We start from the raw sequence: 17,062 nt of genomic DNA, 5'->3' as shown, positions 1-17,062 counted from the left end.
CCAGTGTCAAGTACCCACAGTCAGTGATGGTCTGGGGTGCCATGTCAGCTGCTGGTGTTGGTCCACTGTGTTTTATCAAGGGCAGGGTCAATGCAGCTAGCTATCAGGAGATTTTGCCAAAACCACTGGTAAATGGTTTACTGACCATGGTATTACTGTGTTCAATTGGCCTGCCAACTCTCCTGACCTGAACCCCATAGAGAATCTGTGGGATATTGTGAAGAGAAAGTTGAGAGACGCAAGACCCAACACTCTGGATGAGCTTAAGGCCGCTATCGAAGCATCGTGGGCCTCCATAACACCTCAGCAGTGCCACAGGCTGATTGCCTCCATGCCACGCCGCATTGAAGCAGTCATTTCTGCAAAAGGATTCCCGACCAAGTATTGACTATTGAGTGCATAACTGAACATAATTATTTGAAGGTTGACTTTTTTTTGTATTAAAAACACTTCTTTTATTGGTCGGATGAAATATGCTAATTTTTTGAGACAGGAATTTTGGGTTTTCATGAGCTGTATGCCAAAATCATCAGTATTAAAACAATAAAAGACATGAAATATTTCAGTTGGTGTGCAATGAATCTAAAATATATGAAAGTTTAATTTTTATCATTACATTATGGAAAATAATGAACTTTATCACAAGATGCTAATTTTTTGAGAAGGACCTGTAGTTTCAATTTCTGCTCATTGCTAGTCCCGCCCACAGTGAATTTTTTTGGTCTGCTCCCTACAACAGTGCATTAAACATGAAATATCATCTGATTGCTTGAAATTGCACCAGTTTCATGCACAGCACATGTCATATTTCCTAAATGCTTAAGAAGCTGTGAACCATTTTTAAGAGACCATTTGTTATGCTAACTGATCTTAAAACCGTGTGTCATTGGTACACGTCTGGATTATCCTCCTGCATCTGTAATCTTCCTTTGAGGAAATATGCCAGCCATTCACTCAAGGACAGAAAAAGCTGGCATGATTGACATGTTGAGTGCCTGTCCTTGCAATCTTGCTGTCCCGCACACAGCCTGTCAGTGTCAGAGGCTGTCCAGTGTCCCTGGTTTGGTCTCAAGGGAACCAGTGAACTCTGACTTTTTGACCAGAGCTGTCTGTTTCCATCCTGGAAGCTTTTGGACACTGTACTTGGCTTGGGACAGGGCAGCACTTTCACAGCTGTCAACAATTCTTTATGCTTGCCTTTAAGTGTCAGTGTGAACCTCACATGTGGCTGGATTTTTCTTTTCTTTTGCAGTGCTCGCCAAGGCAAACATACTAGGGTTGCTCTAATCTGGATTTTTGCAGCCGATACCGATTACCGTTTTTTTGTGTGTGTGTGTCATCATCGTGATCCGCCGATACTGATCCCGATCATTCAAGTAATATAAGTAATATTTTTTAATTACCGTTCAAAAGATTTTTTTTAAAAGAAATTAATACTTTTATTCAGCAAGGATGCATTAAATTGTTCAAAAGTGACGGTAACAACATTTTATATGTTACAAATAATATTACAAATAAATAATGTTACAAAATGTTACAAATAAATGCTGTTTTTGAACTTTCTATTCATCAAAGAATCCTGAAAAAAAAGTATTGTAACGGTTTTCACAAAAATATTAAGCAGCACAACTTTTTTCAAAATTGATAATAATAAGAAATGTTTCTTGAGAAACAAATGAGCATATTAGAATAATTTCTGAAGGATCATTTGACACTGAAGACTAAAGTAGCAACTGCTAAAAGTTCAGCTTCATCGCCACAGGAATACATTACATTTTAAAATATATTAAAATAAAATATTTTAAATTGTAATATTTCACAATAGTTCTGTTTTTACTGCATTTTCATAAGAGACAATGAAAGTGCTTTCAGTGCTCTAGCACTGCCATTGCATTATTATTGAGTACCGGTACTGTGTGCTCTTGCTGGGTCAGGTTGATATAAGTGGAGCCTGACTCTGCCTGTAACAAATCATAATGATGCTAAACGAATGTTCAGGGTGTGTTTTGTCTTAATGTATGGCTGCTTTGCCTCAAGAGCTCCGAGGCTTTTGTAATAAGCTCTGCTAGCTTGAAATCTATCCTGGAGGGCACAACACCGCAAGTCAGCACTAATCGGGGAGAGATGTATAGCTGTCAGTCAACTGGATACCGTCAGGTTCTACTCTACCCATGGTCACAATAAAATTGCGCGGCATCTTGATGCAACACACTGTTTAACCCCTGAAACCTGAAATTGCCCACCTCTGGTAAGCTCTTATAACAGTGTAAACACAGAGATGCTTATCTCGCTGCAGCTACTGATGGCTTTAACTGTCTCCAGGAGTCCATTTAAGCATCTTTCGGCCCATCTCACTGATTACATTTCCCTGCACTACGGCTTCCTGTCATGCTGGACGGACTTAAGAAATATTAATGGGCTCCATTGGGTAGATTGCTTTTGTGGGAGAGCAGGGGGTCTGCTCCAAACTGTCACTCTGGCTAATTTCATTGCCTGGCCTTTTAGCCCATGGCAATGACAGAGCCTTGGCCAGAATGCTGTTGTGTGTATGTGTGTGGTTTTGTGTAGCAGAGCAACTGCTCCCTGGTCTCCCTCAGACCCCACCCTCCATATGCCTTAATGGAATCAGTCTGCCAGAAGAGAGTTCATTCGCTTCAGATTGCATTTAAAAAAAATGAAATACTTGTCCGAAATGGTTGATGTTTCTGTTTTTAGAATTACAAGAAACTTCACAAATTGGCTTTGATATCATAGTTATTCAAACATGTTATTCATATATAATACAATTCATAGCAATCAATATCTTATATAAAATAATTAGGGCTGACAAGCAATTAAATTTTTAAATCTAATTAATTACATGATGTGCCGATTAATTCATCGCAAATTAATCGCACATCAAACTTGGCTGAGAAATTACCCCCAAAAGATAATGTCATTGTTGTGTTAAATGAGAAGGCATCAAATATATATTACAAAAAGTAGTTTAAGAAAGAAATGTTTTATTTGATTCAGCATAGCATTTATTACACACACGGTTTGGCCAAGTTTTTTTGTTTGTTTTTCAGAAGCTGCATCTGAATTGGTATTTAGATATGTTTACAGACAAAAAAAAATTGGTTACCAACATTCTTTAAAATATATTTTATGTTCTTAAAAAAGAAAGAAAATCATACAGGTTTGAAACAACTTGATGGCGAGTAAATGTACCGAATTTTTACTTTTGGGCAAACTATCCCCAAAATATAAAATTATTTTTCTTGAATGAAGTGATACTCTAAATAAGAAACTAAAACTGCCAGTGGGTGGCGGTAAATGTCTAAAGTCATTGAATCATTCATTCATTCATTCGATTCGTTCAAACGGCTGATTCTTTCAGGGATGAAGTAAATGGCTCTCTTTATGAATGGGCCATTGAATAATTCGTTCACCCAATTGATTCGCTCAAAATGCGGATTCATTCAGAAACTAAACTCCACTGTGTGTTTGGAGATTCACAGCAGTTCTGCTCTGGCTTTACAGGTAATATTTTCATTGGCAAAATTGAGCAAAAACAGACAATATTGTGTCTAAAATATAACACAATATCACCTTATTATTAACTTTAAAATAATCATATAGGGGTATTTTTCCCCTGATATCTTGAATTTTAGGGGGATTCTAACTGCATTCTATAGGTTACATCACGCAGTGAGTTGTTGCCGTCTTCCACCAATTAACTGTATAAAATGTAAGATGACCTACGCAGATCTGGGGCGGGGTGGGTGCATTAAATGCCTTAAATAATTTTATTTGCATTATTTTTCCATATCTAATTAACTAAAAAATAACACTTTAAATCGACAGCCCTAAAAATAAAATACAATTATTTTATTAGAGATGGACAGGGAAAAGTGGCTGGAATAGAAATACAGAAATAGGAAAAGTGCATCCGAAAGGGATCCAAGGACAACTTCGGTGATTTATAAGCAAAGTGATCTAGATGTGTTGCATCACTGCAAACTACTCGCTTCTATTTTAGAGACAAACAAAACTTAGGCTGTACCCAAAAGTAGTTCAAAAAGTACTGCTTATGCTGGGTAGACAGCTTACAAAGTTTTGAAACCCAGCCTTAGTCTGGCTTTGTCATATTTTTTCTGCGTTCAGAGCGGAGCTGTAGATAATAGGCATGAACATTTCTATGGCACGCTCTCACTCCTGTCACAGTTCTCCTGAACACTATCACACATACATACCATCCAGATATCAGGCAGCACTGGTTTGCTCCACAACTAATCAGATTTGGCAACGAGTGTAGATTCTCACTTCATCTTACACCCAAGCTAACAAGGTTTAGTCCATCTACAGTGCTTGAAGGCTGATGCATCCATACCTGAGTTGGGTCAGAGCAGTGGGAATGCACTGATGAGCACTTCAGGCTTGTTATGGAGAGAGAGAGAGAGAGAGAGGAGAGGCTACCGAGGTCAAGAGAGAGGGAGAGATGCACTTTTTCTGACAGCACAGAGGGAAAGTGATTTCAAGTTGACATAAAAAGCAGGAAAAGCTGCCATATATAAAGCCTCTCTAGGCATATCAGGTTTGTATCGGTGGAGTTGCTAATTAAAAAAGTAGGCTCATGTTTTGCTTAGGCTGCACTTTGAGAAGTTGCTGCATTCATATTCTGCAGATGGGTCAGGAGGGCGTGAAGGTTCCCTGGCTCAGTCCTCCACCGCTGTGGGGAGACAGATGTCTCATAGACACGCTCTGAATACAGTTACAGCTCGATCACTCTGTCTCACATTCTCTATCCTCTCATAGTTTTACATGCTGTTTCTCCTCTGGTCGGTACAATATTGCATTTGTCTGGTCTATTCTTTCTTCACTTCTGTCAAATATCCCTGCAGTAAGAGCTGGTTTCAGTAGGAGGCTGAAGGTGTGTTTTTTTTTTTTTTTTTTTTTTTTTGCACTTGAAATGAGTTCTGTTCTCAGCCAGAGATTGTACTAAGAATCATTCTCATTCTCTGAACAAACATGTCTTTAGCATTCCATTGACAGCCGCAATTGAAATCATAGCTATCACATTTGAGATAATGATATGTATCGCGATATATAAACTTTAAAAGTGATTCAAAAACTAAAAACAATTTTGATCTTGAAAAGACTTAATTATAAATATTTATTTTTTTTATAAAGTTTTGCATAAAATATTTGATTTTGAGGTTTCATATTTGGGAAAAAAAAGATAATTATGCATAATATACATATTATAGTACATTTAGTTGTATTTGAATAATAAATATATTACACACACACACACAACCACAGTAGTACAATAGAAACAACACACTAAGTAAAATACAGTCCAATATACCGTGAAAATTTTAAAGGAATTTTCTCTATTGATATTTCACTGGTGTTATGCACATTTTTAAAGTATTCATTGCATTTTGTCATGTTTTAGGGTTAAAGGAAACTTAACTGAAAAGGTACTGGTAATTTTCTGCCGGGACGTTATCAGTTTTTCTCTGGGGGTTTTTCTTACAGCGTACTTGAAAAGTTCTACTAGTTGGCAAATTTCTGCCAGTTTATGGTTTCAACTGGTGTATCACCCACCCCTATGTTTTTTTTTTCATATATTTTTTTCTAGATAATGATGATGAGCAACATGGAAATCGCTTCCAAGTTGCTCCTATTATGATGTGCTATATTTAGTTGTATTTGCATACAGTATACTTCTGATTTAAAGACTGCTGTTTTTTAAAGTGACAGCTAAGCCAGATGAAAGGAAACATGGTGTCAAGAGAAAGTACTCACTACCAAACGCTTGTGTTGTGAATTGAATCAGTAAGGATCAGTACGCACGTAGCCTCTGCCCATACACCCACACTTTTAATGGATGTTGCTTGTTGTAAACACATCCCGTAATTGAATGTAACGACTTATCTAAAAGCCATTGTTTGGGGTGGCTATTTATCTGTCAAGAGCGCTAATACACTGTTCAGATTTTGTTTTGATAGAAAGATTTAACTCTCCACACATCAAATGACGTTTTGAAAAGGGGTCCAGGGACCACAAGAGGATTCTAGGGGGGTCTGTTGAAAATCAGAGAGAATTCCTCTGAAGCAATGCATTTTGTGAAAAGCTCTTTACAAATACATTGAAATCGGAATTGAATCGAATATTAAATATTTAAAAATGTTTCTAGTCTGGTTTGTGTATATAACATCACTGTTATATGGTGTTTTATTTATGTGTGTGTGCACTGGATATTTACATGAAAGGAGATTCACTATGAACTATGACAGATGGTATGGCCTTATTCTGTGTCTGTCCTCTCTGTCCCATGGGTCCACTGGACCTGATATCAGTTATCTTTTCTCAGTCCAGCTATCAGTAGGCATGCAAGTGCTCTAAGGTAAATCTGGCTGTGTAATAATGGTTCACTTTTGCCATCTAGTGGTTTTTTAAATTTATTTTTTACCTTCAATATGGGAGAAAACAAAATTCATAATGCTGGATGCAAGCCACTATTCCACTCAATCATTATTTGAATCATATATATAATATAACACAGCCTAATATTTAAAGAAAAGCCTGTTAAGAGTTCCCTCCAGTTAAACTCTGTAAATATGTCTGTTTCATTGTGACCCAAGTTGAATTGTGCCACCTGGTGGATGGTTTAGTGTCTGTATGCAATTTAGGTTTCCGTGATATCTTATGCTCAAGTTCACAAGCTCTGCTCTTTGCTTTGTGACAAAGACGCATTCATTTGATTTACAGTTAATCTTGTGTTCTTCTCTTTCTTTATTTCAGAAGGAGCTGAGTCTTCCCAGAAGAGGCAGTTTGTGAGTACTTGAGAATTTCTTTTTTTCTGAATGAGGATAGCGAAACCTGGTCTATTGTGAATAGTCTGACCTTGGGAAATTGTATACAAAATTCTAAGCGAACATGATGCTATGCCCATTAAGGTGTGTAGTTCTGGTCATCTCTTTTAATTGCACTTTAGTATGTACTGTAAGTTACATAAATCTCTTCCATACTGCTTAAAGAATGCAGGGAAGACTGGAATTCTTTGTTGTCGTACATTGTGTGTACACACAATTACTAACTAATTTAGTTATTGTGTATTATTGATGTTGCAGATACTCCAGTCATTTTGCTTTGCTTCTGATAAATTCAAAGTCACAGATCTGCATCTGATTATTAAATGTGACAAATGTCCGGTACAATATAACACTTCTGGTATTGTGAGATCAGCAGTAGGTATTAGCATGCTCTGTCACGTCACGTGACATTAATTTACTGTAAATTAACCTTTTTCTACTTTTTTCTACTGCTCCTTCAGAAGCCTTTTTTTTTTTAAATTGACCATTGAACCACATGCACAGGATTGTGGATTATCCGACACAGTAAAGGATACATCTATTTTGCCTTCAAAAATAGACCAGATGGATGCATCTTAGTAGTCAGGATGTAATGCAGTCATTTATTTTAGACTTGCATTAATGTCTTCCTACGTGTGTGGATATTGCCTGAAAAGGCAGGTTGTTTAATGTTTCAGACACTGCTGTATCAGTTGGGTTAGCATTCTTAATCACAGTGTCAACACTGTTTACTGCACATGGACTGGGTCATGGGGGTCATAGGTGACTGGTAGGGCAGTGACAGACAGATTACTGCAGGCCTTTTCCGACAGCTGGGCTTTTCGGTTCCTTTTCTAGCACACCTATCTATATCTTCCTTTCTGTTTATTTTTAACCCACTGCCTGCAAAGAATGTGCTCTTTATACAGCCAATCATACGAAGGCGCATTATCAGCATCATGAGAATAGGGGTGAGCAGACAAAAAATGTTGGTGTAATATAGAGTGCTGCAAAGGTTGTGTGTGGGCATACTGTTGTTGTGTTCTTTCTTATGCACACAGGCTAAGGGTTTTGTTTTTCTCATCTTTGTATAGCTCAGAGTGACTGGCAGGGGCAGGAAGAATGCTGGCTATTATGAGGGTTCACCGAGTTTGTTCCACCCGCCACGGGATTACAGGACTTAATCAAATCAAGCCTTCTATTCAGCCACACTGTTTGTCCGTGAAATCTCATTTTAGCCCTCATTCATTTAGGGTTGTGGTACTTTCTGACTCCCCCTCTCGTATCTCCTTCCTTTTCATCTCACCTTTTCACTTTCCGGTGTGGGAACCCTGTAAAGGGGAAATGAAAATTCAATCATTTTTTTACTCACCCTCATGTCAATCAAAACCTTTATTATTTACTTTTTTAAGTGGAACCCAAAAGGAGATGTTTAACAGAATGTTCATGCTGCTTTTGTTCATACAACTAAAGCAACTTTTTGCAAACATTTGTCAATCTCAGAGAAAAACAAAGCAGACAAGCACCATAAGATTACCCATTCCATCACCGAACGCCCAGTAGGCTTATCTATAAAAACATAAAAATAAATCTAAACTATATATGTATATTAATAATAATAACAACAACTTTAATAAACGATACAAACGTTTAACACTGTTGAATGAAATCTTTAACAAAGCTCAAAATGATTTTTTTCATACTTCATGCATGTACAATATAATGTTGTGATGTCTAAATTCACTTTAATATTCAGAATATTTTTTTATTACAATGTTATGTATTATTTTTAATTTATTTAGTTAAAATGTGGTAGAGTTTAATATGTAAAATGACTCATTGATATTGGTACCAAAAATGTAGTATCAGTGCATCCCTACTTTTATGGTAGTTCTGTGACCGTAGTATTTATTTATGTCATTTTTGGAGCTTGACACTGACAGTATTCCCACTCATTTTCATTGTATAAAAAAGAATGACACCGGTATTGTGCAAATATCTCCTTTTGTGTTCCACAGAAAATAGCAAGTCATATGGATTTGGAGAGAAATTAGGGTAAAGCATAAGCAAAGTTTCATGTTTAAGTGATCTGTCCCTTTGAGCATACTCACACAGAGCTGTAGATCATGTGTCAGTGTAATTTGCTTTCCTGTAGCGGTGTGTGTCAGTGTTGAACCAGTCAGGCTTAACTCTCGTGCTGGTGATTCTCTGCTCTTTGATCCTGCCTATTGTCTCCTTGAGGCTACATTTAGCCAAAAGCATTCGTCTGGGAACAGTTGATAGGACACTGATGTGCTCTCGCTTCTCAGAACTGTGTGTATGTGTGTATACAGAGATGGACCGGTGTGAGGTAGGGGCAACAGCTGCACCTCCCCCAGGGTCTTGTGATATCATAAGAATGCCCTCTCCCACATTACTCGATGTGTTTCCGTGTCTCTGACTGTCTTGCCAACATATGCACCCACTAGAAGTAGAGCTCAGAGGAGAGTGACGCTTCTAATTTGTTTAGAATTTGGATTGTTACACTCTTAACATTCTCTCTTCAGACTGATGTTATGGTACTTCACAGTGCTCAGAAAGACAGACACTCCCGGACACAACTTCAGAGGACTGTCGTTTAACAACAAATAACGTCATGACAGAAGTGGATACTCGCTCTGGCCGCGGACAAGCTAAGACTTGAAGGCACATTGTGATTTGACCGTTGATGTTTGTGATAAGGAGATAAAGGAAATATGGCTGGAATTGCTGAAACTTTCACAATCAGAGTTGGTAGTTTGGTAACAGACTTTTACACTACGCCATGTAGTTCTTTTGCGACCTGTCGCTGGACTCTTCCGAGTTGCACCTCTGAGTAAAGGCTTTTTTTTAGCTTGTCCATCTATTATACTCATGAACATGAAGAAAAGAAAGGAAAGACTTGGAGCCCCTAACCTGCATTTACAGTAAGAGTTTATTTAGATCACAAGTATGAGCTAAGGCTGCACGATTTGAGGAAAAATGTAATTAAAGTATACACAATTTGGCAAAACATTGCGATTTTATTTCAATATGACTATAATATATTAATAGTGCTTATTATGTTATGCTATAATTTTTACTAAATAAATATACAAAAAAATAAGAATATTACTTTAATAATGTATCTGTAAAATTACAATACTAATATTTATGAAACTCTTTATTTTTTATTTTTAAACATTAAACCATCAAGCTTTTATTTCTAGGGTTGGGAATCGAAAATCGATTCCAATTCTGGAATCGAATACTTGAGGTCAGGAATCGGATACTTGTTATAAAATTAAAACTTCGATTCCTCTTATCGATTCCTTTGTGAGTATTTCAATATGACTTTAAACAATTCAAGCGTGAGACGACTCTGTTTTCTGTTTTCATGTGTAACAGTATATTGGATCCGTGCAGCTCTTAAAGTGACAGCAGCCTAATATTCCTGCTGCGTCTCTATAACAACACTAATCAAAAATTCACTAATTTTTGACTGAATAACTTTTGTAACTATATTTGTAATGTATATTTTACTTATAAAGTGCAGTGTTATTTTACATTTGATTACAGTTTCTGTACTTGAATACCTGCAAATCTTAAAACACTTTTGCGATTGCAAATTTTTTACTTGATTTTTTTTTTTACTTTTTCTTTTTTAATTACTGTGTTTACTTGCCTTTTAATAATGCTTGAAATTTATATTAGTTAGGCTAGTTGTTTTTCTGTGGTATTTTTAAACCATAGGCAAAATTCCTTTTTTTTCATGATGTGAATGATACATGATATATGATTTGATTTTTATATGATTTATGATATATGATTTTTTTTTTACCAATTTGCAATTTGAAAATCGCTATTTCCCGATTTTGGTTTTATTTCGAATATTCGTGCAGCCCTAGAATGAGCCAACAAATGTTGCTTGTATTTGTCTATAGAACTTTTATTATTTCCTTGTTTTTAAACTTTTACTTGAGTTCAGCTGACTGTCACTCATTTTTGCAATGAATGAACTCCATCGGTTGAGGTTTCTAAACATGACCACAGCATTAGCTTTACACAAACAGACCGCAGACTCTGACCTCCTTGGCAGTTAAGCACTGGGTTTCCTCTTTTTCTGTCTCAGTCTGTCTGGGAACCTGATACCTGCTTTCCCCTCATGCTCTGAGTGGTGGCTGAGTTTCTAGCTCTCGTCTCGTTGATTGACAGCCACAGTGCGTAGCTCAGTTTACAGCCTCAAAAACACAACCCAGCAGAACACCAGAAAGACTCAGGGAAATATAAGTGAAGAGAAGTCATCACTCAGCAGAGAGTGTGTGCGTTTGTGCATGATTCAGTCATGTCAAATGCCAGCTTATGCCCAGTCAGCTTCTCTTACTTCATTCTGAGAGAACATCTGTGTCTTGGCTGGCTGAAGCAGCTCCCTGTTGCATGAAAACCAAGTTTTAGTCTAGCATTGTGATTAAAGAAAAGTGAGATGGTCCATACACTTACAACTCTAGAGTGACTCCCCCTTAATACTTATAACTTAGTTTGTATCCCTTTAGTTTTTCTAACTTTAAGCTCTGTTCACACTGAGATGTCAAAACAAAACAAAATGCATCTGTATGGATTCCAGAAAAAACCTTGTCATCCATCCATTTTCCAAACCGCTTGTCCTCTGTAGGGTCTCGGGGGTGCTGGAGCCTATTCCAGTATCTCCGGCAGGCTGGGGAAAAAAGTGCAAGTATTTATTTGTTCGTTCATTCATTGATTTGTTCACTTGGTTATTTAGGCTGAATAGGTGCAGTTTTTTATATAATATTACATATACATATATATATATATATATATATATATATATAAGAAAATATATAAGATATTTTTTTCCACAGAAAAAAATATGACTTTTCTGTGTCTGGAACTGCTATTGATATTGTTGATCTTTGAATACAAAGACCATAAAAATGCGTTATCAGCAAACAGACCAAAAGGAAGTGGTGTTAATTAAATAAATTGCATACAAATTGGAATGATTATTTTCCAGCTGTATTATATTGCTGTATTCATATTCATATTTTACATTTGATTATTCCTATATCACTCTGTAATTTTAATTTTTAATTTTACTTTCACGGTTTCATTCTTGGGGACGGACAGAATATTTGTTATAAGGGTAGCAATGGGTTATTATAGCTTTCTTTCAAATATGCAGCAATTCTTGTGAACAACAATTCCTTGTTTTTTTGTTGTTGTTTTATTTGGGGGGTGCATTCACATTGTTTTGTAATATTACTCTTGGTGTGAATAAGCCTATATAGCAAATAATAAGTCTTAAATAAACCATACACAAAGCTAGCTGTGGCATGGTTGTATATAGATCTGTTGTGCTCGTGAGGAATTAGAGCCTGGGCCTGTCCCATTCCCTTTCCCATTCTCTCTCCCTGTTAATCTCAAGTACCTGCAGTCTTTTCCATTATGTTATGCTCTGTCTAGCCATTTCAAAAGGAAGAACTCACGCGTTGTTGCTGCCCCAGTCTAAAAGTCATTGGGTGCAGTATTGGAATAAATTCCTCATGAAATTAATGAAAAACAAGATCCTGTACCCCAACCATGTATGCCTCATTTTGTAGGTTGAAAGCAAAACATTTTGATGTAGCAAGAATAAATGTGAATGGATTCTCCCCTTTCTCTCTGTTTTGACAGCTTGCCCAAAGCAAAGGGAGGTAGTAGAGCCTGACAGAACTGTTATCCTATCCTAGTGCCAACCAGCTTTAACTTCAGTGTGCGTGTGCTGAACTGCTGAAACAGCCTGTCAGCAGCATCTCTCAGGAATACCAGGGCAACTGACTGTCATGCAAACAACTCAAAACAGGATCTTGTTTTGCCACGTGTTTAATTGGAGCTCGTAGACATGTCTTACTGGAACTGAGAGGCAGGGAGTGTTCAATTCACGGATGGTTAAAGTGTGGACATATACACTGAGGCAGAAACCGTGACAGTGTGATATTAAGCCTTTGCCTTGGTCATGTTTATAAACTGCCGTAGGACATTTCCATGCCCTTCACAGACTCACAAGGTCAAACACGCATTCACATTACTCCTTGCTTTCCTCTCTTGCTGTATTCACTTAAAAGAATCTGGCCAACTGCTCAGTACCGTTGTCATGGCAACAGCAGCCTCCTGCAGCATCTCCTCTCCCCTACCTCCTCCCCCTCTGCTCTCTTCCCTCCGTCCCCGGGCGGACCCGAGGGGCCTTCGTCTGCCCCTGTCCTTGCCCCCAGCGCCAACCCCTTCTTCTGGAGGTAAGAGTGCCCTTGCCCTTGAACTTGCTCCTGATCCAACCTCCTTTACAGCAGCATGCTGGATTTCTAGGCATCATGTGGTTCCTATTTCGTCTAATCTGTTATTCTAACGGGGTGGTGTGGTTTAGTGGCTAAATGCTTAAGGTGGGTAACTGGAAGGCTGCATGTACCGGTGCCTTCAGCACTGTGCCCTTAAGCAATGCACTTAACCCCAGGTTACTCAAGTGGGATTGTTCATGTTATAAATATACTTTGTCACTTTTGATTAAAGCATAAAGGCATTTTGCTGAAATGACTACTTATTAATAACTGTAGCCTGATTTTTCTGTCAGGGACAGTTTCTGCTACTGCGTGTGATGGATGGATGGATGGTTTTTTGCTTGTTGATGAGAAGGATTTGTGGAGTTTTTGGATTAGGTTTTTGGACGATAGATTTATATACTGCAGTAGAGCTGGACGATATATTGAATAATCACGATATATTCACAATGATTTTGTTGACGATATATATATATCCACTTAAGCAACATTGAAGTGATTTCAATGTCCTTTTAAATTTGCCATTAAGCTTCCTTGTGTTCATTTAGTGAAGAAGTTAGTGTAAAACATACAGTACATTGATTTTTAACTTGATTTGTTTAGTTCACTTTTAAAAAAAAAATCTATTTGGCTATACAGGGGTGGTAATGTACCTCACGTCACCACGATACGATACACGATACATGGCTCACGATAAGATAATATCATGATACAGTAATTCTGCGATAATTGATATATATTGCTAATCCTGTAATACATCACGATATCTGTGAACTATTAAAACAAAATGCCAGTGAAAAGGTTAAGGGTTTTCTCTCTTTATTTTTTTAAGTCCAAACCGTTAGAAAACAGCACAAAAAGTGTTTCACTCTGTAAATTAAATTTTACATTTTAAGTTTATTAAACATTTATATTTTTTAAAAGCTTAAACTTTTCTTTGTGTGTCAACTGACTTTGCTTCAACAGTGGATGTGATTGGATAACTGGACTAACCAGCAGACCAATTTCATTGCACAGCATCTCAAATGTTGGTTTGATCATTCTGAAATGCCTGAGCCAAAGTCTGTCATCAAAAATTATTTGGTTGTATTCCCTTCCAGAAGTGTCTCACATGATTGCTTTCTCAAACGCATCCGAACGCGAGATAACATGTTTATTGTGTTTTCCCGGCTGTGTGCTCTGAGATGCAAGTCATTTATGATGTATGAAAAAAGAGCCACAGTGGCTTCTTCAATTGCAGCAGCTTTTTTTCACTGATATTTTGCACCAATTTCCCAGGAAGTGGCATTTTTTTGTGGGATGGGATGGAAATGCTGCTTTATGTTTTATGTGATATTCCATTTTGCGGCTAAGTTACAATCACAACGGAAACTTAGCTAGTGTCACGTGATCCTTCAGAAATTGTGCTCACAAAAGATCTCTTATTATTATCAATGTTGAAAACAGTTGTGCTGCTTAATATTTTTGTGGAAACCCTGATAGATTTTTACAAGATTACAAAGATTTTTTCATCTTTGATGAATAGAAAGTTCAAAAGAACTGAAATAGAAGTGTTCTGTAACAATGTTAGGCATTTACTTACAAACTTACCCCAAACTTTTGAACTGTAGTGCAAATTTTTTTTGTTGCGTTATCGCCCAGCCTTATTGTGCCGATTATTTTAAGCAAATATGGTTGCCAAAGCTTTGATATGGTTTGTTTAAGCCCTGCTCATTAACGTGTGTGTGTGTGTGTGTGTGTGTGTGTGTGTGTGTGTGTGTGTGTGTGTGTGTGTGTGTGTGTGTGTGTGTGTGTGTGTGTGTGTGTGTGTGTGTGTGTGTGTGTGTGTGTGTGTGTGTGTGTGTGTGTGTGTGTTGAATGCCTGTGGAGCAGAATGAGAGTGATTCTGCACTAATGAGTTGCTCTGGAATGTCAGAACTCCATGTTCTCTCCCATTTGACTACAAGTGTTTGTGTGTTCACCTTGATTCATCACTGATCTCTTGTTTGATGACAAATTGCTGAGCACAGTCTGCTATCGGGTCGTTTTCAACCTTTGGGTTAAGAATATCTGCGTTCACAATGTTGGAACACAATGTGTGCATGGTTTTTTTGCTGTAGTTTTTTTTTTTTTGCATTGTAAGGACACGTTTTAGGTTATTTAGAGGGCACAGCGATTAGGAGCTGACTCACATTCAGTATAGCTTGAGGAAATCACTACAGTCTGCTTTTATTTGAAAGGCAGCAATTTTTTTTCTTACTTTGCGCTGTCCATCCTCTATTGATCATGATCACAATAATAGAAAATGTTCAAAATGTTCGTGAAGCCTAATTTCCCATGTGTATTGGCTTGACCAGACATCATTTCCCATTTCTAAAAGATGTTATCGTATGAGTGGAAAGGCTATTTTTTACAGTTCCCCACAGGTTTAGACCAACAGTGAAGCTGCAGGAAATCAAGTCTTAAAACCTTTAAGAGCTCAACTCAACAGGACATTCAAGAGAAAGGCAGGGAACTGTTTCAAAGATTGCTGCTTATTCCCTTTCTCCATCACTGGGTCTTTCCTCTCACTGCACATCACACTCAGTTTTCTTCTTTTTTATGTGAATGAAAGCTCCTTTTTGTTTTATCTAGACTTTGTTTCTCTTTTGTGATACTCTGACTAGCTGCCCAATATCAGCTAATTAAATTAAACCCAATTCAGTTACTATTGTCTGACTCTGATCAGTTCGAATAATATCCTCAATGTCATCTACTGATCAACCATAGATATACACTAGAACCAGGGTTTCCATAGTCCGGTAATTACCGGACATTGGCCGGGAAAAAAATGAAATGTCCGACAAAATTAAATCTCTCCGGTCAAATTGTTCGATTAAAATTGCGTAATAATCTCGCCCCCCTAACACAATATGAATTTGAGAATAAGCCTAAATGGTATAAGTCAAAAATACACCGACCTTTGGCTATGTTATAAAGGAACAGGCTCTACTGTTTGAAAGTTATTAAACAACATCGCATGCTGCATTTCAAATAAAGCGCACGCCTAGAACGGCTGTAATATAGACCTAAACAACGAACGTTTGAGTAAGACGTTTCAAATATGCCCAGGCCCAGGCAGGCTAGCCTTAAAAGCTTTTTCAAAGGCCGATGGTGAATCGGGAACATCTCATTATATAGATCAGTGGTTCTAATCCGCGCACTCGTAGGCAACAGTTTTTTTTTTTCTCTCATCAAAACTGAATAGCCTATGTTCATCAGTGGTTACAGCCTATATCAAGCAGGGACACGTTTGTGTGCATTTTATTTTGTGATTTCACCGGAATGAATAGAGAGTCTCCGCAACGGCGATAGATTGAAACGCGCGTTCAAGTGAAGATTGCGCAACTCCCGCAGCACTTCGTCCATGCAACTGATAGCAGCGGACACAAGCGCTCAGCTTGATTTCGAAAACAACAGATTTTAGCGTTAGATCTCTTATTTAATAGCGAACTAAATGAATGATCTGCTAGTTAACTGGAGATGTTTTATTTATTTGTAATAGGTACATCCGTGCCTCAATGTTTCAAAAAGTGAATGTGTGTGAAACCATAGTAAAAAACAATTAGTGCGCCAATCGGACGTTCATGTTTTTTTCCGTCTATTTGAAAGTTAGGCTAATAATAACATGTTGCATTCTATACGGCCTGATTATGTCATTTTTAATTTACATAGCCTGCCTCCAGTTTTCCTCAACTTGACTAATTAAGAGGCGATATTTGACCGGCATATCATCAAAATGTCCGTAAAACGAAACCTCTGCCGGTCACTTTGACCGGCACCATTTTTTTCTAGCGGAAACTGACTAGAACTATAATGTTCTAAAAATGTAAATGTAACATTACAGATGAACTACATTTTGGCGCCCATTAGTAT

At 37.5% G+C, this 17,062-nt stretch overlaps 1 protein-coding gene across 8 annotated transcripts in view; it reads left to right on the top strand.

Annotated features, from left to right (window-relative positions):
* The window catches only part of mast2 (microtubule associated serine/threonine kinase 2), a 178,388-nt gene that overhangs the window by 99,471 nt on the left and 61,855 nt on the right, over positions 1–17,062 (top strand). For 6 of the 8 annotated variants that reach the window (XM_056259286.1, XM_056259268.1, XM_056259260.1 and 3 more), the window contains one exon: positions 6,793–6,824. In XM_056259286.1, the coding sequence (XP_056115261.1) occupies positions 6,793–6,824 (32 nt within the window). Of the gene's footprint in view, positions 1–6,792; positions 6,825–9,491; positions 9,788–12,961; positions 13,130–17,062 lie in introns of those variants that run through there. The other 2 variants (XM_056259319.1, XM_056259295.1) reach the window with 2 other exon arrangements.

This window comes from Rhinichthys klamathensis, unplaced genomic scaffold, assembly GCF_029890125.1.
Source record: "Rhinichthys klamathensis goyatoka isolate OS25496 unplaced genomic scaffold, OSU_Roscu_1.1 h1tg000007l_1, whole genome shotgun sequence".
In the NCBI taxonomy this organism is placed as follows: Eukaryota; Metazoa; Chordata; class Actinopteri; order Cypriniformes; family Leuciscidae; genus Rhinichthys; species Rhinichthys klamathensis.
The sequence above is the reverse complement of the archived record's forward strand: the minus strand, read 5'-3'. Positions and strand labels throughout refer to the sequence as shown.